Here is a 27,222-nt window from a genome sequence, read left to right on the forward strand (position 1 = left end):
CTCGTTGCCTATTGGATGTAATCTAAGCTCCCAATATGGCACAAATGATTTGGCCTCTGTTTAATTTTCCAACTTTAATCTCTTGTCACTCCCCCTTGTAGTTTTATCCTCACTCACACCAGGATCAGTACCAGTTTCTAAATATTATGGTATTTCACGCTTCTGTGTTATTTTTCCACTTTCCTTTTACTTGGCTTTCTCCATTTATCTTTTTTTTAATGTTTATTTATTTTTGAGAGAGAGACACAGAGCACAAGCGGAGGAGGGGAAGAGAGAGAGGGAGACACAGAATCGGAAACAGGCTCCAGGCTCTGAGCTGTCAGCACAGAGCCCTACTCAGGGCTTGAACTCATGAATCCTGAGATCATGACCTGAGGCAAAGTCAGACACACAACCGACTGAGTCACCCAGGTGCCCCTCTCCACTTTATCTTTCTAGTAAACAATTCTGCCCTGGCAAATTTCTATTCACTGGCTAACCCTTGCTGAAACAGTAATTTCCTCTATGACTTTTCCTTTCTCTCCCTTCTGAGCTTCCTTTGTCCCTTTTATTCATTTTATGAATCCACTTATTAAATTGTTTTGAAATTACCTTTAAAAGTACATTATTATTTTTTTTCCTTTTAAACTTGAGTTCCTTGGAGGCAATGCCTGTGTTTAAGCAATATTGTTCTCCTAACATCAGGTACAACCTTTGTCATATTGGCCCATGAAATTAAGCCGTGTTATATTTAAATGTAGAGTTTAAAGCAAAAATTGACCTAAAACAAAAATTTACTCTTTCAATATGCATTGGTAGTTGCTGCATTGGAAATCAAATGGTAAGCCCAACACAGCCATTTTTCCCTCCATTGTTGGAACCATGTCGTTTCTTTGATTATATACAAGATAAAGAAGTTAGTATAAGAAAAGCCTCTATCTTTAAATATAAATAGCATTCAACAAGATGCAATTCTCATGTTATAAGAAGTTCTTGGGGATGGAGATCAAGGGAATGGCATATTCACTTCATATACCTCAGGGGCACTTGTGAGTAAGCCCCCTCTGACAGGAAAAGCAAGAGAAATTCTGCAGTGGTTGGGAGAGTGACTAGCTTAACCTTGAAGGTCCTTTCAGATTCCAGAAGCCTACAATTCTATTTATAACAAATAACTCACTAACTCAAGGTCAAAAAATTGATGTCCATGAACTTCTATACTGAAACAATGTGTACATTCAAAACAGCAGCAATATTCTATATTTGCAGAACAATTGAGAAAGATAAGTACAGAATTCCCACAAATTTAAGAAAGTTAGAATCAGTATACTTGAAGCTCATTATTGGAAAAGAAAATTGTTAATACAACAGGAGCAGAAGAAAAGAATGAGGATAAAAATGCAGAATGGCTGTGAGGAGCAGAGAAAGGGAATCAAAGCAAATCATATTAGATGGCCCCAGTCAAGGGAGGTGTTAGTAGATAAATGCATGAGCTAGGGAGGAAAGCAGTCCTGGACTCTCTAAAAGAGGGATACTAATTCCCATCCCAGGTTTTCCTCAGGAGAATTCTATATAATAGGATTTGTAGAACACTCAGCAGTGACTGGTATGTAATATGTGTCCAATAAATGGCAGCAGTTATCAATATTATCCTTGTAGTGGAATGTAGGGTCTAGGTAATCTCATAGGCAACTCTGAGCTTTACAAGTCTACAAATGGAGTCCATCCAGGTTTTTTGTGTGTGAAGATGAATTACCTAATAATGTTTTTGAGAGAGGGGAGAGAATTAATGAGTGAATTTTTTAATGATATCAATTGCTGAGAGCATGATTTTAAGGAGAAACTTTCATTACATGAACCTCATTATTGGAGATCCATTCCGTATGTTGAGGATAGAACCACAACTCATTTATGTATTTACTCTGACTTGCTTTTTTTTTCTGGGGTTTCTCAGTGATATTTTGACTAAATGTTTTGTTTACTTTTGTTCAGTGAAGATTATACATCAAACAAATGGTACAATTTAAACTTTAAAGATTCCATATTTGTCTTCTGCTTTTTTTGGTTCACTGATCCATGCATGTTTAAGGCTTATATTGTGAGAATAACTCAAACCAAAGTAATGTGTCTCTGAAATCAAGTCTGAATTGTTGCTAGGATTCAGTCTCATTAAAATGATTAAAAAATTATATTTTAAGGTATGGTCATCCAAGATACCTTTTTATTTAAGGTTACTATTAAAATTAAGAATATGATCATGGAGAGGCAGTGTTTGTTAAGAACAAAGATTTTGGCATCAAATAGAACTGGATTCAAATCCCATTACTGTAACATATAAGAGGTACAACATTTGTCAAATTATACAACTTTTCTCAACTCTAGTTTCCTTGAGTGTGACTTGGAAGATAAGAGAATCTATCTTTTAGGTGTGTTATGCAGCATAACTGAAATAGTGGGTAGAAAAGTATTGTGCCTAACACATAGTAAATGACCAATAAACACGTGTCAACTCTCTTGTACCCATGCTTTGCATTGGTCCAGGTGGAGAAATGAGCAGATGAGAGAAGATTGCCATTTTGGGAGACCATAGAGCAAGATGAAGATTCATAATTTTTTTTAAAAGATGCAGAATTTCTAAAATAGACTTAATTTCTAATATTCTCTCAGGTATTGGGCTTTGATAACATGTCTAGTTGGGCTTGGGAAAATGTTCACTGACCAGTTTAAACCCTGAATGGAATTAAAATTTAGAATTTAAATGAATGTACTAATAAATTATGGCAACTATTGCATGTCACAGAACAATTGATAGGAATAATATATTGATATGAGAAATAAGATAGTAATTCCAGAGATAAGATTTGCTAGGATGGGTCATTCCAATGGATATAACGTGGGGGAACATAAGTAGAAGTGGAGCAAAAAGCTGAAGATGGAATGAGGTTTTTGAGGAACGAATGGATATAAAGGCACAAATATATGTGGTCTGTATTTAGTCTCTGTGCTAACTCATTTTTGTTTTACAAAGGTAATAGGGGTAATGACCTATTTCTATACATTTGAGTTATTTTCACAGAACTTACCACATGTACTATTAAAGCCTTGGCAAACTGAGTGACTGCTTCTATTCAAAGTCAATGTGAGTCAGGATTATCTCTATTGCTGTCTAATTCTAAAAGCTTGGAGAGTCAATAGGTTAGCATTTAGGAATTTTCCATTTACAGACACTGATTAATTCATTCTTGGTTGTAGTTCTGCACATTTATTCATAGGCATTACTGGAAATTTAAGACAGACTGAAAAAAAAAAAACCTACTGACTGAGTTTAGAGTCATGTTGAAACCAAACTTAAAATATGGAGGAAAGCTGGTAATGATGACTCAGTACTGAAGCTAAGTTAATGATTTAGTGACAGGTTTCAGAGCTGCAGAGAAACTGAACAAGTCTCAGCATGCAACTACCTTTGGACAACTTTCCACTGACTAAAAACTGCAGAGAAGAACATTTTTGGCATGTTCAGGGGTAATGGAAGCCTCTGAATCACGTGCTTTTGAACTATTATATCACATCAGTTATTTCCTTCATTACAACCCCTCTTAGGTGACGGTGTGAGCCTCTCCAGTTCTGCAGGCTAATGTGGCAGAAACGGCTGCATACTGCTTCGGCCACAGTGTGCCCTCTGAACAACTGTTGTTGCTTGGTGCTTAGGGATGATGAAACACTTTACTTGCCCTTGGTCTTCGCCTGCTTACTGAATATCCATTCATCATTAAGCCCCTGTTCTACCATCTCTTTCTTAGTCCTCTGACTCAAAGGGAATTTTATATTAAGGAGGTCCCTTTTTGTAATGTTTATTTAACTACCCACTATATAATAGTCATTTCCTTTTACAGGGAATTTATATGTTGCTTGATTACACAGTGAGCTGTGGGTGGGTGTTTGCTATGAGAATCTGCTTTAAATGATTTCCTTTGTTGTTGTTGTTGATGTTTTCACAGAATGTCACGCTTATTCAAAATAAATTGTCCTACTGCCAGAACTAAGCTGTCAGAACCTGTGGGAGTGCTAATTGGAGCCAATCAAACTTTAACTGACCTGCTTCCACACTTAAATGACAAAGAGGAATTTCTCCTACTTTGTGAAGCAGAAAGGCGAAGCTCTGATACCTGGCTGAAGGAACAAACTGGGGAACAGTTTTTCCTTGCCACTTGAAGCCATAAACCTGGTCTTCCTTATGAATTCATTTAAGAAATTAACAATTTTGATGGATTTTATTATGGAGTAAATGGCTAATAAACTTTAATTCTGACTCACAAGTCAGAAGTATCTAGTTTAAAACTATTAACAGGGTAAAATCTGCTTTATGTCTGCAAGGCAGAAAACATTTTTCGTCAAACTGAGAACCATTTCCAAAGTGATTATCAGCTGCATTGTGAATTTTAATATTCAATGCATTTATTCTCAGTTACTTAGAGTTCCTCATTTAAAGAAGTATAATGACAAACATTTCAAGATGAAACATATGTAAGTATTATAAAATGTTTTGAAGCATTGCAGGAGATCAGTAAGAGACTATTTTTAGGTTCTTACAGTTGTATAAGAGGAAAAGTTTTCTCTTCTTCTTTTGTAGGTTCTTTGATGGTCTAATTATTAAATTGATATAAGAGAGATTGACAGGAGAAAAGTAAACAAAAGTGTAGTAACATGGGTACATGGGAGAGACCCAGAAAAACTGAGTAACTCCTAAATGGCCAAAGCCATCAACTTAAGTATCATTTTCAGCTAAAGACAGATTATGGGGGTGGGAAGTCAGTTATAGGAGGCTTCTAGGAAGAGCCCAGTAAACAAAAATAAGACTGTTATGCAGAGTTAAGTCAAGGCTTTCTCCATTGATAGTAGGTTCTAGAGATTTGTTTTATTTTATTTTTTAATGTTTATTTATTTATTTTGAGAGAGAGAGAGCCTGTGTGCGAGCAGCAGAAGGGCGGGGGGTGGGGGGAGGGAGACAGAGAGAGAGGGAGAGAGATAGAGAATCCCAAGCAGGCTCCACACTGTTAGTGCAGAGCCTGATGTGGGTGACACTTGAACTCACAAACCATGAGATCATGACCTGAGCCAAAATCAAGAGTCAGACCCTTAACTGACTGAGCTACTTAGGTGCCCCAGTTTCTAAAGATTTAGGCATCCTCGTTTTTCTAGTATAGCCAGGGAGACAACCTTACAGATGGGGATTTCCCTTATAAATGTAAATATTTCTTACAAAAGGGTAACTTCTACTCAGTTTTCTGAGCTTCACCAGGATCTTCTGTTTCTTAAAAATAACCTGCTTAAGATAATCCATATGCCAAAGAGGTATATTTTGGAATGGTGTATTTTGCTTCCCTTTACAGACATGCATATAAGAAAAAATATATTTTTGTATAACTTGACTAGATTTATGTTTAAGGTAGTCAGGAACAGTTAGTTACATGTTCTGATTTTTTCCTCAGCTACTATATCCCAAAGAATCGGTTTCTTCATCATTACACAGATGAATTTGCAAATAAATAATTGCACATATTATGACACATAGATTATGATACTAATAGGGGAGCAACGTATTGTAGGCATTATGAATTCAGATGGGGTTGTCAGAGAAGTCACCTCTCTGAGGTGAAACTGCAGCTGAAATCTGAACAATGAGCAGAAGCAATAGCATTTTAGACAAGGAAACAGTATGTGCAAAAGAGGCTGAAAAGAATGTGGAGTGTTCAAGGAACAAAATGCCAATGTGGCTAATGAGAAATGAAGTAAAGAGCAAATGAGATAGGGGACAGATAGGTGAGACCAATGTTAAGATTGTGGTATAATTTACTCACTATGCACCCATTGAAATAAATAAGAAAGCTGTATAAAATAATGGGAATAACGTGCTCTCTTCCATTTAATAAATAATGATCTTATCTTCTCCCAGTCAGCCAGAGGCACTATGCAGTGTAGGTAGTGGGATTATTTTTATCACAGATGAAAGTAAAAACAAGTAAGAAGCCAGACTTTAATATAGGCATATCTTGCAGATATTTCAAGTTCTGTTCTAGAATACTGCGATAAAGTGAATATTGGATAAAAGAAAGTCAAATGAATTTTTTGTTTTCCCAGCGCATAATATGTTATATTTACACTATTCTATAGTCTATTAAGTGTGCAATAGCATTATGTCTAAATAAACAATGCACATACCTTAATTAAAAAATACATTATTGCTAAAAAATGCTGACCATCATCTGAGCTTTCAGCAAATTGGTAAGCAACAAAATTTAATTGAGTAAATTTGAAGATCTAATTGGCTTTATTAAGAGATTTGTGAATAGGGCAGTATCCCATCAAGCAAGTGAGAGCAACTCTGAGGAGTTGTACAAAAAGGAAGGGTTTTGTAGGAAGGAGGATGCAGCAAAGAAGTTATTAGCAAAAGAAAAGAAAGGATTGTTTCAGGTAAAGTCACTTTCCCTTAGGGGGAAGAACAGGGCTCTTATCTTGCAGATTACCTCATCTTCCTTTGAGGGATGGAGAAGGCCCACAGGACAGATTACTTTATGGATGATGAACAGAAAATTTCTGACTAACCTGTTAAGACTACATTTCTGGGAGAAATTGAAGCTGTAATCAGGTTAGGTATTAAACCCTGGTTTGGTGACTTGGCCTGGAATAAGTGACTCCATCTTGGGCCTGTGGTTTTCTTTTTAACAGAGTAATAATCCTTTTGCTGATGGAGGGTCTTGCCTTGGTATTGATGGTTTCTGACTGATTGATTACATGGTGGTAGTTGTGAAAGTATGAGGTGGCTGTGGTAATTTCTTAAAGTAGGACTATGAAGTTTGCTACATTGACTGACTCTTCCTTTCACAAATGCTCTGTAACAAGCTATGCTATTTGACAGCATTTTACCCACAGTAGAACTTCTTTCAAAACTGGAGTCAATCTTCTCAAACTCTGCCACTGCTTTATCATCTAAGTTTACATAATATTTAAAATCCTTTGTTGCCATTTGAACAACGTTCACAGCATTTTCACCGGGAGTAGATTCTTTCTCAAGAAACTGCTTTCTTTGCTCATCCATAAGAAGCAACTCCTCATCCATTCCAGTTTGATCATGAAATTGCAGCAATTCAGTCACATCTTCAGGCTCCACTTCTAATTCTAGTTCTCTGTGAATAAGGAGGCCCAAGGAGAAGGACAGAGTAAGGGGAATGGCCAGTCAGTGGAGCAGTCAGAACACACACAGCATTTATTGATTAAGCTTGCCATCTCAAATGGGCATGGCTTGTGGTGCCCCCAAACAGTTACAATAGTAACATTGAAGATTACAGATCACCATAACAGATATAATAATAATGAAAAAGTTTGAAATATTTGTGAGAATTACAAAAATGTGACACAGAGACGTGAAATGAGCAAAGGCTATTGGAAAAATGGTGCTAATAGACTTGCTTAATTTGCCACAAACCTTCAATTACAAAAAAATGCGATACTTACAAAGCTCAAAAAAGGGAAGCACAATTAAAGTATGACTGTACCTAAATGGAACTTTTGAGCCACCATAAGATAATGGTCCTGAAAGCCAGGCTTTGTTCACACCAAGAGGGTTTTCCAAGTTCTGGTAGCTCTACCTAACGTACATGATTCAGTATTGTAGATTTGAATATTGAGTTTATTATAAACTGTGGACAGAGGACACCTAGGAGATAAGAGATCTTCTGCCACTTGAGATAGGGAAAGCATGTATCTTCTGCCCTGGTGAAATGTAGAAAAAGGGACCTGGATAGAAGGTGTTTTAAGCAAATGATCAGACAAAATATTTTGATCTCTTACTTCTGAGCTGAAATCCCAGAGTGGGGACCATGAAAGCTGAGTGAAAGCTTATAGCGGAGAATTTTCCCAGTGACTTTGTGTGTTTAGCTACAACAGAATAAAAGTGGTGGTATGGTGTGTCCAATCCCAAGCCTTCCTTAGTGCCTGTTCTGGGATGGAGGGCTCAAGAAGTCCTGCTGAGATAGGAGCAGTTTATCTGCCATGAGCCTGCGATGCCCATAGTGAGGAGTCAGGGAATCCCACACAGGAAACAAAAGGTTAACAACCTCCACAGAGATCCAGCTGAAGGATGTAATTGACACTTGAGGATCCTGCACCACCAGTGAAGGCTGAGATTGGGTTCAGTCAGAAGGGGAAGACCATAGTTCCCAGATTGCACCACCTGAAAAAAATAGCCATAGATTCCAACAGTAGATATTTTCAGAGAACCAAGTGACCAGACAGACAAGGGACATTGTCATGGAAACCACAGAAAACAAAGGGGAACAGGGGATTGCAGGTTTGCGTTTGAGGCCACCTTTTTCTGATGCTACAGTCATAGAAACACACCTCCCTATAAGGCCTCCTTGAAGGAAAACAGTGGGTTGGAGAAAATATGAAAGACTGAACGTTTAGCAGATATTACTGGGTTTTTAGAAAAAGAATGTACAAGAGGATGATGAGATAGCATTAATAGGCACTTGGTTCATGTTCCATTCATTCAACAAATAACCACTGAATGTCTCTTATATTTCCTGCACAAGGACTACAACAGACACTAATCCCTTTCTTCCTGTACTTTACATTCCAGTGACAGTGGTTCCAAAGTGAAGCTGTAGAAAAAAAGGAAACAGCTTAATTAGAACAACTAGAGACACTACAATTTATTTTCACATTTGAATAGTAGTGTGTTATATTTTTTAAAGTGCTTAAAATTTTTTTTAATGTTTATTTATTTTTGAGAGAGAGAGAGAAACAGAATGCAAGCAGGGGAGGGACAGAGAGAGGGAGACACAGAATCCTAAGTAGACTTCAGGCTTCAAGCTGTCAGCTGTCAGCTGACACAGAGCTCGAACTCAGGGACCGCGAGATCATGACCTGAGCCAAAGTCTGACGCTTAACCTAGTGAGGCACCCAGGTGCCCCAGTAGTGTGTTATATTTTTAAACCTACAACTATGGGGATGAAAAAGTATTCTGGTGATATGCATTGTCTCATTAGGGGTAAGAAAAGCTAAAAGTCACTATAGAGCTTATTCTTGTTTGGACACCAAGTTTAAATAACTCGACATGTTATCACAGGGTCAGTCATAGAGTCACAAAGATTTAGAGCTGGAAAGGATCTTTGAAATCATAAGGCCCAACTTCATAGTTTGATGGCTAAGGAAACAGATATACAGGGAGTTGAGAAAAATCACTGCTAGACCTGGGGTGAAAATATATGTTCCTTGACATTAGTCCAGGGCTCTTTGTAATAGAACAGTGCTTCCATTTGAATTTTAGGAGAACATATTCATTGAGCCCTCTCTAGGGCTTGCTTTTGCAAGTATTGGGAACACCTGGGCAATGCGGTGATATTTCAGTAGGGTAGAGGATTAGGAGAATAGACACTCATTAGAGTGGCCGGTTCCTCCTCCTCTTTCTCAATAGAATATGAAATATAGCCCAGAAAGAATATGAAAAATAGCCCAGAAAAAAACCCAAGCAACCTGAGTGGCAGAGTCCCCACCAAGTGACAGCCTACTCAGCAGGGGTAAGCTTGGGCTCAAGAAGGAGACATCTGAGTTCAAATTCCAACTCTACCACCTATGAACAAGCTTTGTAATCAGTTGTAAAAACTTGTAGCAGGAAATTTATTATAAAATATGAGTAAAATGCTGAAGGTTGCAAATGACTTACCTTAAAAGGATATCTTTTTTCCTTAGGGTTATCTCTAAATGATACCAGTCTTGTGCACTTACACACAAAAGTTTTTTTGCCCAGTTCTAAAGGGGTAGAGTTATGATTGGCACATTGAGAATAGTTTCCCTTCTATTATCTCATGGTACAGTTGACCAAGTGGTGTTTCATTTTACTGATTCCATATTTATATGTCGAAGGAAAATTATGGCAGTGCCTGCATTTTCCTTTTTTTGTTTTCATCAAAATTTAAGTACTTTTCTGATAGAGTGTCATATTCACATATCATCTTTCATGTATGATGTGTCAAAAATAAATAGGACTGAGAACTACTCAACTAAAGATTAGGTATAGGAGACATTCGATCACACACAGGGCTAGCGCTCACCTGGAGGGAAAGCAGAGAGGCAAGAGTGAAAGAATCTTTTTTTTTTTTATTTAAGTGATATTACTTGTATATAGTGATAAAATCTAAAATGCCATTTGATCCTTTCTGTCTTGCATTTCTTTCTCACTTCTCCACTTAATTTAAAACTCACTTAACTATATAACTTACAACATTGCATTTAACGAAACTCTGTAAGAAAAAAGTACACTTTGTTTCAGGTTGATATTTGATTAGACTTATATGGTAAAGTGATAACCTGTAGATACATTCATATTCCAGTTCTTGGGCTGCCATTAGTATTACATAATTTTTCTATCATTGCATGCTTTTTGGCACTTACATATAACAAACAGAGCTATAGAATAGGCTATTACTATAGAACAGACAATTACAATGAAAAAAAAGAAAACTGTGCTGACAGTGCAGAGCCTGCTTGGGATTCTTTTTCTCTGCCTCTCTCTCTGCCCCTCCCCTGCTCGCATGCTCTGTCTCTCAAAAAATAAATAAATAAATAAACATTAAAAAAATAAGGGAAAGTAAATCTTACTTATTTTCCAAGATGCTTAACACAAAATACCATGACACATTTCATATTCACTTGTTTGGGAAAGTCATGGAGCTAATCTGTTTTTTGTCACACACCATGGCTTATGTTGGATACATTGGTGTGTTTCAGCAGAACATTTTAACAAATTAACTTAAGGAATATTTATTAAACACCTGTTATGACAGTCTGTAACAGTGCTGAGTGGGGGAAATTGTGTGTGTAAGAGAGACAGAGTGAGCACATGTGAGAGCAGGAGATGTGGGTGAAAGTGTTAGGCAAGGTCACACTGAAAGAGATTTTACCATAACAGGAAAAATATAAACAACATTTCTGATCCTTACCCCCAGGGAAAAAATATTCATAATAAGTTGTATTTGGTTTATTTTATAGGAAAGTTGACCTGGTTATTGATATAATAAATTTTAGTATTTTATTATTTAAATATAACAGTATAATTGTGTTCATTTAAGGAATATAATTTGTAATTTGAGCAACAACAGTGGAGTCCTTTTATCTTATTGAATACTACATTAGAGTTGAATAAGTTAATAAAGCAAACTTTTCCCCCAGTGTTAAATTTAAATGCTCTTTGATAGAAAGTTTACAAAAATATTTAAGAAATACATATTTTTCTTTGTGTCCGGTGAATATTTAACTTACCAATATTTTCTCATGGCTCTTTAGGTTTTTATATTGGGTTTAAATAATGGCACTTGATATAAATGGGAAGCTGAGCTTTCTACCTTAATAGCTAAAGAGCAAAAAGAATATAAACTTAATCTGGAGCAAAAATATTATTTTCCTATAATTAATTTAACAACAGTCAGATTCTGCAGTTGATAATTAAACCTTTGAGCCTCAAGTTAGATTTCATACTTGGCTTGTCCTTCGAGCTGTCCCTTGGCTGGCTGTTTCCTAGTATTTGTGGTGAGTTCCTTCATCATGTAAATGAAAAAATCATTTCACCTTTCTAATTCAAAAGTAGACAAAATGAAAATTAATTTTAAAAGTTGATGAGCTTACTATTCTCTTGGGTTGGCCCTCAGGAGTATTTATGCTAAATTAATAGTATTATAAATAAACCATGAGTACAGAAATTGTCTGCCACCCATAAATACAAAAATCCTTCCAGAAGACCTGCATAGCATGTTATTTCTTATGTGCCTTCCTATACAAAGAAAGCCAAGACACATGGTTATAATAATGCATTTATTCCAAAGGTCTGCATATCAGTTTGCATATAGATGGTCTCCAGATTTAACTGCAGTATCACACACATGTGAATTTATGATTGGATGCTTATTGATGGTGAAGGGAACATTGATTTAGATGTCTTTAAGTAAATATGTAATATCTACAGAGATACATACAATATAAAATTATCTTTTTATTTAGGACTTCTTTACTTATAACTTTACATATAAGCATGTATTTTTGGAGTACTAGGCATCATAACTTCTTTGCTAGATCCTTCGCAAGAAGCAAACTAATCATATTTATAGATAGCATGATACCACCATTAAAGCTGGAAAGGAACATAGAATTCAATTAATATTGCAACTTCATAAGTACAAAAACTTGGGCTCAGATAGGTCAAGAATTTTTCCAACAATGGCTCACATTTTCATGATAGAACTAGGACCAGAACCCATTTATTATTTTTAGCTCAATTCTGTCTCAGATTGACATCATCAGAAAGATGAAAAAAAAAAAAAAAGTATGTGTTAGAACTGTGCTCCATGTAATCAGTGATTTCTTTCTTTGTAACTCTCTTCTTCTTTGTCTTTCCTTTGAGAGAACAAAAACAAAACGAAACAAAAAAATACCTATTGCTCCCGCTGAAGGTATTTAGAAAGTGCTAAGAACTTCAGATTGAGACCATATAGGTCATAAACTCCTTTGTGTCATTTGACCCTTATTTGATGATTCAACTAGAGGCACGAGTGTTTCTCAGTTTCCCCTGCCTTTTATTACATGTGCTTTTTAAAAACATTTTAATCATGGTTTATTTTATTACATACCAAACTTCTGGCCTGGAATCTCATGACACTATTGATTGAGTAGGAATTTTGTTAGTAATTCAGATATAGAAATGCCTCCAAAATACACTATATTAAAATGTGAGGGTTCATCTTATCTGTGACTAGAACAGGAGTTCCTGCAGTGTGAGTCTAAGGCTTCCAAGTAAAACAATTTTTAATGTCATTTATTTTCGGCCGTTTACAACTTCTAATACCTACATTTCTTTCTTTTTATTTTTAAAATTCAAATTTGATCACATAGTCAAAACAAAACAAAACAAAAACCACCTTAGGTTCCCAGGAAGTTTAGGGGCCTTAAAAAAGTGTGTGTGTATTTGTGTGCATGTGTTTTCATATGTTTTTTTCAGTGTCCCCACTTAGTTGGAAAGCTACTCTGGGTACAGACATCTGGGCACATTGTCACTGATAGAATTGAGCAATTTTTGTTTTTCTAACTCTCGTAGCTCTGGCCAGCTTCACATGGGCTTCTATCAGTTGAAATTGTAACTTTGACTTCAGCCAAGTGTAGGTTATTAGGCTATGAGTGCCAAAAATCACGAGCGGTCTGGTCTCCACACTTCAAAGTGTGAAAAGCAATATTGTAAAATAATTATAATTGTTTGAAGCAGAGCCAGTCACACAGTCTGAGCCCATCTTCCTTCATTAATTTGTATACAGTTCTTATTTTAACAGAACAAACTTCCAGAGGGTACTCACATGGGACTGCTGAACCAGCTGTACAACTTTTATTTTGAAGAAAAAAGTTGAGCCTCAGATCAGGCAGTTTTAAAGACAGGGAGGGACTTAGCTTTCCAGAGCTTGACCAGCATGTGGAAGGACTGCTCTCTTGGCTGCACTAACTCAGGGCGCTCCTACCTGGGTGCCACTAGAGTAGGAAGTTGTCTGTTTGTTTCCTTCTGTTCCCGAGGGTCCTGTGTGCTTCTCCTGCCTGTATCAACGTGACTGTCGGTGGTTTTTGCACACCCTGCTCTGTGGGGGAGTGCCCCAACGTGCCTGTCTTATGTGGCCTCTATGGACACACTGCTCAGCTGGCAGAGAGCAGGGAAGTTTTCTCCCAGCACCCAAAAAGAGAAAGAGGAAACTACTTTTTCCTTCTGGGCTCCTTGCAGCACAATAGACTTCTACATTGCCTCCCTGGATTTCTGGAGTGGTTTCCAGGAAGAAGTTAAACTTTTACCTTTAAATGGATGACCATGTCACAATCAGGAAGAAACATCTCCAAAGACCCATCTTTAGGTAAGTAATGCTACACCCCAGTTGGCTCCAGGGTTGTCAGGAAAAATAATTTCTCTTCTTCATCCTTAACTTGGGAATTCTGGCACTAAGTTACAGCGAAGCAGTACAGTGTGTCTAACGTTTAACTTCATGCATACCCAAGGAGTTCTTTTATTTTCTATTTTCTGAAACTCTATGCACAAACTGTTATCAACTCAAAATTTATTTAAAAAACATACTAGCTATTCAAGCACATGAATGACATAGCACTGGAAAAACTTCTACAACATTATGCAATCCCTTGCTATTTCTAATGGTTGCACAGCCCTCTAAGTTGGAAATACTGTGCTTGGTTATTTCAACTAATTGCACTCAGAGATAGTGTTTTAGTGCAGCAAATGCTATACCTTTTTGCAGTAATGTGGGAAGACAAATTTGAACTTGATGGCTACTATACTACAGTGTACATTTTATACCTAGTTCAGGAGTGTCTTTCTGCAATTTAGGAAACAATAGGGCAACAGGAAAAATTTTATACTGTGGTGAAATTTGTGGCCAGAAGATATGTAGATACAGTGTAACAGATTGAGCTAAGGTTTTATTTTGGGGGGAGACTCACTCTCTAGAGAGCAGCAATTTCTTCACTGACTTCTTAACCCTTGATTCTTTAGTTATTTATTATGTACTTTAGAATTCAGAATTAGGAATTTAAAAAAATTAAAGAAGATAGAAATTCAACACAGTTTCTGCCTCTTAAGACAGAATATTTTAAAAAAGAAGTTAATTATTTATCAATGTTGTACTTCCTCCAAAATAATATCCTAACCAGAGCAGAGATACTACATGTTAGTAAAACTAAATGTTAAAGTCAAGTTACAGTCACCGGTTGTTGATCTAGAATTAATTACAGGATAATAGAAGTTTATGGATGGAATTCCTGGCATTCTGTGATTGTCACATAATGCGTAAGAGTGGGCCTTAAGGCACATATTTTATGCATTTATTAAAGCATTATTATAGTATTATTAGTAGCAACAGTATACTTTTGTAAAGCTTAAAAAATGCTAGCTCAAATCTCTTTTACAGCCTTCTCTTGAAGATAAATGATATTTAAATATGTATGTGTGGATTTAATATAATCTATGTCTACACAAATATACATTTGTACATTGTATGCACTGATGGCAATAAGTCACCAAAAATCCAAACTGACCCTCAGAATTTGAATCCACCTGCCATATTTTCTGAAAAAAAAAATCTCTCAGTGTTATGTAATTAATATCTATTTTCTCCCAAGTGCATGTGTGACTTCAAAAGATCTGACAGTAGTATGGATAATTCCAAACTCAACTCCACTGAGGCACCATTAAAAGAAGGCACCTGCAGAAATTCAGGAAAGCAAGATTATGTTGGATAAAGTCAAATCCACTTAGCCAGTATCTTTATTATGTTACCCCATCAGGAAGCTGTTGCGATTGAAGCAGGTGGTACTTCACCACTGGTTATGGCGAACCCGTACCCCCTCGTGCTGAATTCTGTGCTTAGGTGCCACTCACAGGAGAATGGCAACTCATCTGTGCTTCTGTTCTTTTTCATATAAAGATGTTGAAATTCTTTACCCGAATAATTAGAATACAATTTGCTAAATTCAAATGATTGCTTCATGATCCTGGTGACTTAGAAGAGAAAACATAGCTGCCAGAGAGGACCTCCTTTCACTCAGTCAACTGTTTCAATATGTGCAGAAATGGTTGCTGACTGAAAACAGGGTAAGGCCAGATGTCGGGCCGGAATTGATTGGTCAATTGGCACACTGACAGCTGGCTTTGCTTTTCTCAGGATATGATTGTCATGAGGGAAACGGGAGGTGGAGAGTACCTTAATAAAGTATTCAAATGACTAGATATAATTCCCCAGAGAAATTTGTGGGATATTCTTCAGCAAAACACAGCATTGGCTTTCTGATAGCGAGTTGTACTTTTGAGCAAGTTAGGAAGTGGTTTAAGATTGTTTTTGGCATTTGATGTCCTTATCCCATGCCCCACTTCATTTTCCTTGTTGGCCTCGTTTCTCAGGTCCCTTGTCTCCTTGGGCTATTACTGAACTGTCCACCTCTCACATTGAGACATCTTTCTCAAGTCTGCTTTTTTGGTCAGATCCATGTACTAGACCTTTCCTTCTCAATGTGTACTTCTTTGTACCCTACTTCCTAAGGAATTTGCATACTGGTTCTCAATCCACTTGGTAAGCAAATTAGTGCTTACCTTTTATATGTGCTAGACTCTTTTATATGTGTTAGTTATAAGTTTAACAAATTTTGTGAAAATAATGTTTTGACTTTATAAACACTTCATTTAGAATTTTAGTTATTAAGGGAGATCAGTCTGGGATTTTTTGGGGAAATATCTGACATATTGACACCATTCAAAATTTTATATACAGACTACTTTCTTCTGCGATTGAACCCACAGCTTTTTTGTTTGCTTGTTTGTTTTGAGAAAGAGAGACAGTGCGAGTGGGGGAGAGGCAGAGAAAGAGGGGGAGAGAGAGAATCCCAAGTAGGCTCCACACTAACAGTGTGGGCTTAAACCCAGGAACTGTGAGATCATGATCTGAGCTGAAGTCAGATGCTTAACCCACTAAGCCACCCAGGCACCCCAGAATCCACAGCCTTAATTCAATTCACCTGACCTTCTCTGATTGATTATAAGTGTCTAGATTTGGCTGACTGCACTGGGAAGGTCAGACATGATAACGAAACACAAATTGTAACTGCCTTCACATGACATGTCATCTAGTATACACCTAGGTAACTATGGCACAGGCAGATGATGGGTGCCAAAAAGGAGGTGACAATGTCCTGAAAAATTATAATAAGACAGCTTTCAATGATGACTAATTCTGACACCTTACTGAATTGATAGAGAATAGCAATATTTTATTTTTTAATTTAATTTTTGAGACTGCATGAACATGAATTTTTAATTAACATAATCTCCCTAAATTTCAGACAGGAAAAGTCATCCAAATGTAAAAAGTTAGTTGAGAGGTGTCAGAGCAGATGATAGATGTTGAAATTCCATGGCTGGATATGTTACTGGGGAGGCTGGGAGAAATCTTACATATTATTTAGATTTTGCCTCTAAGAATGTGTCTCCTGCAATAGTGATTCCGCTGAATCGTCTCACCTAGTTAAGTAAGCAAATCTATGTTTTAAAAGTCTTTTGTGGAAATTTTAGATATATATTTTCACACCAGGTCTGTGAGGCAAGGAACAAAGGAAAAGTTTATTTTATGGCCAAGGTGGGTTTATGGGATATCTTTTATGCATATTATGTGGAACTTGGGATCAGTGAGACTGACCACTCAGCCCTGAGGATATATAAATGGTGCATCTCAAACACACTTTGTGGTTCTGCCTGTAGACGTTCCTGTAGCTCAGAAACTGTACAGAAAAGTAATGATTCTTCCTTTACTCAAGAGAAATTCTTTAGATTTTATAATTTTCCTGGAAGGAAATACTATCACAGAATGTATATTAATGTCTTTTAAATATGCATCACAAAGTTTGTTCCTCAGTACTTAGCAAATAAAATTATACAGAACCTTAAAATCCAAGATGTGAATAAACACTTGACATTAAAGGCATCCCACAGAGAAAGAAACATTGTATTAGACTTTAAAAAACCTCTTTTTCTGTGTTACCACTGAGTTTTATCTCTGGTAATAATAATTTATTTCTTTATATAAATAGATTAATCAATTTCTAATATATTTCAAATCAATTACCTTTATATAACTCCAGCAAAACAGTTGCTGAAGATTCTTCCATCTTATTGCATATTTGTATTGCTTAGTGAACTTTCTATATTCTCATGGGATAAATAAACATTTAACGTTTATATCAAGAAAAATCTGTTTCTCCTAATAAAATTGCATCAGTGAGAACATTTCTTATATGAATCCATTGCCATGAAGTCTAAGTCTGGGTTTTTGTTATTATCATCTCCTACTCGATTTGATATTTTATTTTATCAAATTCTATTATATGTGTATTGTTTTCCATTTATTGCTTCAAATTTTTTCTTAAAGTAGGTAGGCAAAAAATGAATTAAACAAATGAATTGAAACTTTTCTTACATGTTAAGCCTTATTTAGTATTCTTTGAAACTAACAACCTATTGAACCGCTTCAGTGTTCAAAATGGATGCTATTTTTGTGGTGACTTTCCATTAGTAGTAGCACCAAAATGCCACAAACAAAATATGCAAATAATTGTTCATCAGCCCTAGATTTGAGAACTGGTCTATGCATCCAGTATCTGAGACATTAAAGTGCAAGTCAGATTTCTGCCAGGGCCTGAGACTAATGAAAATTGTGTTGAGATCTTCACAGCATTTAGAACATGCTGTTTCTTCTCTTTATGCCTTTTCAAAATTCTTATTTTTACAAGTATCTGTTAGCAGAGGAATTCTGAGTGTGCTTTTGGCAGGCATATTCTCTTCACATAGAGATGGAGAAAGCAGAAAGATGAAATAAGAAAGCCCAGGAAAAGAAAGACAGATCCTAATGTTCTTTGTGGACCTAATGGGGATGGTTAGTACCTATTGGTATATCTGATTTCTAATTTCAAGGTTGTGATCTATGCTTTATAGAGGAACAGCATAAAATATCTGTTACATATTTAAAATGCTACCCCTTTTGGAGTGTAATCATTTTTATGTTTCCACTTTTTTTTTGAGAAAGAATGTGTGCGAGTGTGCACATGAGTGGGGGAGGGGCAGAAGAGAGGGAGAGAGGATCTCAAACAGGCTCCACACCCAGCATGGAGCCAGAGGCCAGGCTCCATCTCACCCCCTGAGATCATGACCTGAGCCGAAATCAAGAGTCAGATGCTTAACCAACTGAGCCACCGAAGCACCTCTATTTCCACGTTTAAGTTCAGTGCATGAACATCAGTGTTACCGCAAAACCAGAAGTTGCTAATACGCAAGGGATACACTGCATTTCAGCTTTTTACATGTTGACATCGCAGAATACCTGACTGACTGCAGATTTACGGTAGTTTTCTAGGTAAAATGTTTGGATAGTATTAAGTTATTCAGACATTGTGAACCCATTCCCCTCGGTGTTTTGGGAACAACAAAAAACCTGAACAGATATAAAATATCAAAGCACTCTAAAATTTAAACTAATTGTCATACATTGTTGGACATTGGGATTTTTTCTCATTCATATTTAAGTATTTATAATATTCTGTAATTTAATCCTCTTTTTAACACCTTCCTCTCACCGGAAACACATACTTTAGACAGGAATATATTTAGTACAAGTCATCAGAGTGAAAAATAATTACGTAGAATAAAACTAAGTACGAGCTGATGAAGTAGTATAATATGTTAAATACCTTTTTTATGGAATGAATTTCCTCAAAGGAAGAAGTTCTATGTAAATAAAATCCAAAATATAATAAAATTCTGTATTTATGAAAATGTTTTAACATTTTTTGGCTCTAAAATAAAGGAGATTATGAATTTGTTTATTAAAAAAAGAGAAAAAGATGAATTTACCCTCAATGGTTACATAGTTACATGTTGGAAATTTAGTTTAATGGCTTTTCTTTTAAATAAGTGATGATTTTTATGTGACAGTTAATTGATAGAAAAAAATAATTATGTTTAAGTTATTCTCCCCTTGCTATGAAAGGAAAAATAGTTTTGGAAAATAGACATAGTGAAGTGAATTTACCATTTATGACACTATCAGGCACAACATTAGTTAATAGAAGAACAGTTATATTTTATAATAGACATGTTTATTAAAAATTAGTTTTTTATTGTTTACATCAGGATGTTATTGCTGCTGGTTAAAGGTCATTGCATGACTTATAAGGCAAGGAACAGAAACAAGTTGATCTTTAAAATGGACTGACTACAAAGATAAAGCAAAACAACAAACAAATATGAGTGTAAGACATACGGTAATGTTTATCATGCAAGTTATCAGACATAACTCTGCCTTTTCTTTTTTTTCGGTTGTGACAACAATAGCTCTAATTTTTAAGTGGTCATCACCAGTAGATAAACCATAATTTGTATACATTTTAAAGTCAGGCAATAAGTAATTTACTCCTGCTGGTATTACTTCCTCCATAATCAACACAAATTTAAGCTACCTCCAATAAACTTACCATCACCAGCAACAGCAGCATGGCAATAGCAGTAGCTATTAATGTTAATATTAAGAGCTGCTGTTTATTAAAATTTTAGTGTATTTTATTTATTTATTTATTTATTTATTTATTTATCTTAATGTTTATTTTTGAGAGAGAGAGAGAAACAGAGTGCAAGCAGGGGAGGGGCAGAGAGAGAGAGGAAGACACAGAATCCAAAGCAGGCTCAAGGCTCAGAGCTGTCAGCACAGAGCCCAACGGGAGGCTTGAACCCACTAACTGTGAGATCACAACCTGAACCAAAGTTGGACACTTAACCAACTGAGCCATCCAGGTGCCCCTAGTGTATTTTTAATAAAGTTTACAGGTATATAATCTTCAGAACAATTCCTTAAAGAAGTAGTAAATCCACAATTTATAATTTGGGTATGGATCCAGGAACAGAGAATAGATTAAAACACAACAAAGTTTCTCTCTCTCAGGAACTACACAAATTTTGTTTGCTAACCTAGGGAAGTTTGGTGATAGTTGTGTTTATCTTAGACATTGTGTTCATGATTTAGAAATAGCTTTTCAAAGATTTGTAATGTTTGAAATAAGAAAATAAATGTTATCCAGGTTAAATGATATACTAGATAATTTAATGTTTTGGAAAATTTTATATTTGGAATAATCAGTCTATTACATATAGTGTTTAGGTTAAAAGCAATGAAAAATCATAGTAATAAGATTAAGGTGACCTATAGGATTATCAAAATTGAATAAGTTAAAGAGGTCTGCAGTATTTATAAACCCAGTCTCTTCAGTTCTGTGACTGGACATGACATAATTGTGATAGTTAGTTCTCATGGGAAAGCTTCCGTTTATTTATGTATTTGATTAAGGTCACTTGGCCATGAGCTCTGCTTGAGGAAAATCCAACATTTCCTGAACCAGAAATGCTGGAAGTGAATGCAGCAAATCACTGTGCATTTGAAGAAGCAGATGATAAAACTTTGAGATTTGTCATCTTCATAACATCCCCAAACTGCTCCATTAAAGCCATATTTTTTTGTTATGGAGAAACACTAATTCTGAGATAAGTTGGTAACCATTTGTAGTCACTCCAGCCTTTAGCATCATAGGATATTATTTTTAGGAGAGTTGTTTGTTAAGACAGGTATTAAAATACTATGTATTTATTAACCTGTTGTTTACAGGCATTGAAAGTCAAGGGCTTTTATTATGAAAATCACCACTTCAGCTTTAAAAATATTAATATTTAATTTGACATTTTCAAGGATCAAAGAGCTTGGAACAAATTGTTTGGAGACCAAGTAATTTAAAACAGCATGTCAGTATCTTTAATGTACAAATGTGGCAATTTTTGAGTCCTAATTGAGGAAGGAAAGGAAAATCCTACTGGGTCAAAGTCATTTTTAAGTTATATAATTAAATCAAAATTTGGATGAAAGTAGAGAAATGTGACAATCTGGGACCACCTGTTTGTTAGATATCTTCTCTAATGAAGATTCCAAATGGTTATAGCTATTCCAGTGATGATATTTTTGTGGATCAACATGAAAGAGAAAAAAGAGACTCTTGCAAATTTCTGTGGCCACTAATTATGCATATGCTGCTCAGTTCAGCTGCACCTAATTTTTTCTAACTCAGAGATCTCATGTCATTTTATCTGGATTTCTTTTAGTGCACATATCGCTTCATCCCTATTATAATTACTTGAGTAAGGAGGTCAACCCTCCTAAAAACAAACCTGTAAGATTTCTGAGGCTGTAATTAATATTGAATTCATCTTTGTATTTCCCATAAATTTTGGTGGAATGTGTGTGACAAATAAGCACTTGGCTTCAAAAAGAGACTAAGTCAGTATTGTGAATGTATGAAATAGGAGGTGTTGGGAATTATGGTAGATAGGAAATGAAAACATTTAGTTTCACATTTTTAAAAACAGTGAGTCTAAACAAAATCCAGCTACAGATTGCTAACTGGTGACCCTTGAAATGAATGAATGATAGAATTAATAATTTGTTTAGTTAGGTCTACATAATGGGGATTGCTCCATTTTCAGGGTGAATGATGGCCAGTAAGTCTTGGCTGAAAATTCTGGCAGCCATATCCAGGAAGATTGCTATAAGGATGGGTAGCTTGTTTCTTGTTTGTAATACTAATTGAGAATGAGAAAACCAATATACTCTACAATGCACTATAATATACAGATTATAGAATCTGTATATAATTTTGTAGCATTAAAGGAAAAAATGAAGAAACAAACTTGTTGAATGAATAAAATGCGTTTGTGTTAGCCCCAACTTGAATTATTCCGGAATCAGCAAATTCAGTGCCTGTAACCCGTTCCACCTTTGAACAACCATAACTTGTTACAAAGTACTTTCTTAAATGGGAATCTGTCTTTTGGTCAATATAAACTTTTTTTCTCTCTTAGTAGAACTGGACCAAGAAAGATCCAAACTCTTTCACAGGACAGTCTTTCAAATGCTGAAGACATTTGTATCAGTGATTGCTATTTATAAATCTTCCTAAAGCATAGGGGCTTAAAATGACATGAGTCTATAGATCAGCTGAGTGGTTCTGTGATCTCAATGGGCTTTCTTCTGCATCTGTAGCCAGATCATAGGTTTGCTGTGAACTGGCTGACCGAGGAGGACCTTGGGTTACATGACTTGAATTTCCTTCATGTATCTCACATATCTTTCTAGCAGACTAGCCTGGATATTTTTTTCGTAGTAACAACAGGAAACTATGGAGGAAACAGAAACTCACAAACATTTTTTCAAGGCTCTGATTGAGTCTGAATTGAATCAGTTGTTCTGTCCCATTGTAAAAGTCAAAAAGTCACAGGGCGAAACCCAGAGTTGGTGTGGGAGAATATTAGTAAAAAGAAGCATATATAATTGAGTCAATTAATGCAATTAATGCTCACTGAAAATTCTTGTGTTTTTTCTGACTCTTCTTTCCTTTATTCCATCCATAGTCCATCTTCATTCAGACAGTTGAAAAGACAGCATATATTTGAATTTTTATTTCATGTTGTTGAAGTGATCTGAGGATGGAAATATATATATATATATAAAATAAAACAGTGAAGTTCTGTTGACTCTCATGTGGTTGATGGGTCAAATATTTTTCACCTGACATCAGAGTTATAGTGTGCCTGAAATTCCTGGTTAAAAAAAGTTTTAAAAAGTTAAACATTAAGAAAGTTTCACTAATTGCTTAAAACATGAGCTATTATGCCCATGATGATGGCCCATATTTTCTCAGTTTCTTTTGGAGAATTAATTTTTACCAAGTGTCATGCTAACAGGCTTGAGACAATTAGTTATTTTAATACAAACTGAATATAATTAATTATATAATTTTGGGCAATCAATTTAAATTCCACGAAAACCATGACCCGGAATGGAGGGCTTGTAAATACTAAAATAAAATAATGCTTCCTTTTGCATTTGGACCATATTTGGTATTCATAATGCATATTCTCATCCATAATGCATATTCTCTAGGAACTTACGATTATTGTCTCTTAAAAATTATTTATTCTTTGTACTATAAAATCATGATATTATTTTCTATTACTGAACCCTTCCAAATACCACTATAATGAGTAAATGCTTTCATAAAAGCCAAATTACATAATTCCTCTTTTAAATCAGTGATTCACAAAACGGATGTTTGTTATTGACATTAGAATTGCAGCTTACAAAACAAAAACAAAACAAGCTTCTGAAACCTTAACTCAGATATTCTGCTTTAGTAGGTCTGGGACTAGAAAGCTTTGATATATGTGTTTCCACATGCTCTCCCATTTATGTTGATTCATAGCTAGATATGGGAGCCACTTTCCTTAATGATACAATTTACCTGAGTAGGAATGGAGGAACAGAGTAGTTTGGACAACGTTTTGATAATTTTGGCATCATTATTGAAAATATAAGCCAAATTAGAACTTCTAGTTTTCATTAAAAAATGTTTATGGGTACAGGAGACCTATGAAAATGAAGGGGGTTATATTTCTCCTTTAAAAAACTTAAACCCTTTTTTAGAATCTACATAGGTTTATAAAGTACAGAGACAAACTACCATGAACTCCAAGCCAATGGTTTTCAGCGTTGCCTGTATCTTACAATCACTGGGGAATTTAAAAAAAAATCCCAATGCCCAGGTTGTATCTCAGACTTATTATATCAAAATCAGTGGGTGAGACCCAGGGATCAGTGTTTTTTATAATTCTTTAGATACCTTGAATGTACGGCCAAGTTTGAGAACTACTGTCCCAAAGAGAAGCACATATGAAGTACTGAGACAGAGAGGGAGAAACATTTGATGATAAACATTGAAGGTTTGTATGATTTTGACAGGAAAGTGGAAGAAGAGAAGGATATTAATAAGGTGGTATAGCTTGAGCAAAGCCAGGAGATTACAAAAGTTCATGAAGTGTTTGGGAGAATTTGGGGCATAAGGAGAACTTCTGATTAGCTAGCAGAGAGTTGAGGATGTGTGGCTTCAAGTGGTTAGCACTAGTGAGTCAAGGGCCATACTGCAGTCATTTTGTGAATATGTGCTGTCACCCATCTGGTTTGTTGTTAAAACTGACAAATCTGATGAATTGAACTCCTAAACTCCTGAGCTCAAGGAAGACCATTCCCCTGAGATACTCCAAACAGAAGCATAAAATAAGTTTGGGAAATACTGCCTGTCATACTCATTCTCCTGTTAGAAATTTACAAGTCATATTAGATATTTTTTTGCAGTAAAACTGAAGTTCGCTTGGCCCAATATTTCCCCCAATTTATTCTATTTCTATATAATTCTTATTAATATCTACAGAAATTAGTGTTCCAAGGTACACATTTCAGTTTCTCTAAATTTTCCCCAAATATGTCTCCTTTATTTTTCTGAGATTCACTTTACTTTAGTTTTTTTTCGTCCTTTACTTCTTTTATTTTTGTTATCTGGAAGATAGTCTGACCCTAAGAAACTTATCTATAGTTAATATTTTTCATCTACTCTTAGAGAAACTCGGCAAATAAAGTTGCCTAGTTGAGAGAATAGTTAATGTTCTATTACATAACTGCAATGGTGTGAGTTTAAAAAAAGGAAGAAGAAATATTTTGAAAAGATTGAGAAATGATGAACAATATCATGTTATTGAAACAGCTGAGGGTAAATTAAGAAATAACAGATGGGAGTTATCTGTGGATTATCACACCCAGGTATCATGTACACACAAGTTTGGCAGCATTTTACCTAGCTCTGGTGCCTTTTTCTTCATTTCATCCCAAAGAGATTTCTTTTTAAAGCATTGCTTTTAAATTCACACTTAGTGAAAGCAGATGATTCAAAATCTGCAAATAATACCATTTTGAATAATGATGGCTTATGCTTATGTAGAATCCCATAAAAAGAGTTTTGGAAAACATTTTTTTTATATCTTTTATACTAGATGTTCACACAATATTCTTATGAAGTAGAAAGAAAACTATATAGATCTCCATTTCATAGATGTTTTTAAAGCTCAAGGGGTAAAAACCAGCCAGAGGGAGAAACATTAAAGAGTACTGATATTAAGAACATACAGATTGGGGCGCCTGGGTGGCTCAGTCGGTTAAACGTCCGACTTCGGCTCAGGTCATGATCTCACGGTCCGTGAGTTCAAGCCCCGCGTCGGGCTCTGTGCTGACAGCTCAGAGCCTGGAGCCTGCTTCAGATTCTGTGTCTCCCTCTCTCTCTGACCCTCCCCCATTCATGCTCTGTCTCTCGCTGTCTCAAAAATAAATAAACATTAAAAAAATTAAAAAAAAAAAAGAACGAACAGATTGAGTGTGGCTCGCCATTACAGATTGCATCTTTATAAAAGATAGTGTTAGGACATCTTAATGTGTATGCCAGGCTGGCCATACTATCCTTCCTTGAGGTATAATCCATTCTCACTAACCAAGGAGATGATTTGAATCACCCTAAAAGTTATTTTGAGCTACTCAGAAGTCATTATATTCAGAGTCATTATATTCATGAAAATTTTCTCTTCCAGAGGTCGAGCAAAAAAACAAAAACAAAAACAAAACAAACAACAACAACAACACAACCAACCAACCAAACAAACAAACAAAAACAATGAGCAAGCATACATTATCAAGTGTTCTCTGGGTCATATGATTTACTGTGATGACCATACAAACACCAACATAGATTTGATATGTCATATATGAGGCACTTATTAGGAATTTTAGGACATAAAATACTGTCTCCAGAAGGAGTAAAGAAAAGAGGAGGGAAAAGAAAGATAAAGTTCAGGCATTTGTTCTGAAAGTGTTTCTATACAGAAGAGATTTGTTGCTACCATAATATAAACAGCATTTTCTTAGGCAGTAGAAAGACCCTTTTAGGTGTTGAAGGGTGTGGCTTTTAGGCTGTGCAAGACTAGAACTAGATTTCATTATGACTTTGTTATGATTTCATTAATAGACATGAATAAAATATAATTTCACAGTAATCATACTATCTTTCTTTTTAGGCTTTGCTTTCTGTAAATTTCCTAATACTCAAAATGCTTGAATATTACTGTTCAGATGGTATTCCGTTTTATTTATTTTTTTAAAAAATTAAAAAAAAATTTTATTTATTTTTGAAAGAGAGAGAAACAGAGCATGAGTGGGGGAAGACCAGAGGGAGAGGGAGACACAGAATTCGAAGCAGTCTCTAGGATCTGAGCTGTCAGCACAGAGCCCTATGCGGGGCTTGAACTCACAAACTGTAAGATCATGACCTGAGCTGAAGTCAGACGTTCAACCGACTGAGCCACCCAGGTGTCCTGAGATGGTATTTCATTTTAATGTACTTCAGATCACTCAAGAGTGCCATAAAACTTCCATATTTTATTACTTTAAAATATTTTACTTTATTGTAATTTTTTTTGAAATATCATACTAAGAATCTATTTTCTTTTTTTTTTTTTAATTTTTTAATATATGAAATTTACTGTCAAATTGGTTTCCATACAACACCCAGTGCTCATCCCAAAAGGTGCACTCCTCAATACCCATCACCCACCCTCCCCTCCCTCCCACCCCCCCATCAACCCTCAGTTTGTTCTCAGTTTTTAACAGTCTCTTATGCTTTGGCTCTCTCCCACTCTAA

The 27,222-nt window shown here is 35.6% G+C and overlaps 1 protein-coding gene across 10 annotated transcripts in view; it reads left to right on the forward strand.

Moving 5' to 3' along the window:
* PDE1A (phosphodiesterase 1A) overlaps positions 1-27,222 on the forward strand; it is a 329,201-nt gene that overhangs the window by 75,744 nt on the left and 226,235 nt on the right. For 2 of the 10 annotated variants that reach the window (XM_049615401.1, XM_049615398.1), the window contains exon 1: positions 13,445-13,913. The exons of 7 other annotated variants lie outside the window; for them this stretch is intronic. In XM_049615401.1, coding sequence (XP_049471358.1) covers positions 13,861-13,913 — 53 coding nt within the window. In that variant the 5' untranslated portion in view covers positions 13,445-13,860. Of the gene's footprint in view, positions 1-13,444; positions 13,914-27,222 lie in introns of those variants that run through there. One more of the 10 variants, XM_049615399.1, reaches the window with a different exon arrangement.

The sequence above is a fragment of the Panthera uncia genome (assembly GCF_023721935.1).
Source record: "Panthera uncia isolate 11264 chromosome C1 unlocalized genomic scaffold, Puncia_PCG_1.0 HiC_scaffold_3, whole genome shotgun sequence".
In the NCBI taxonomy this organism is placed as follows: Eukaryota; Metazoa; Chordata; class Mammalia; order Carnivora; family Felidae; genus Panthera; species Panthera uncia.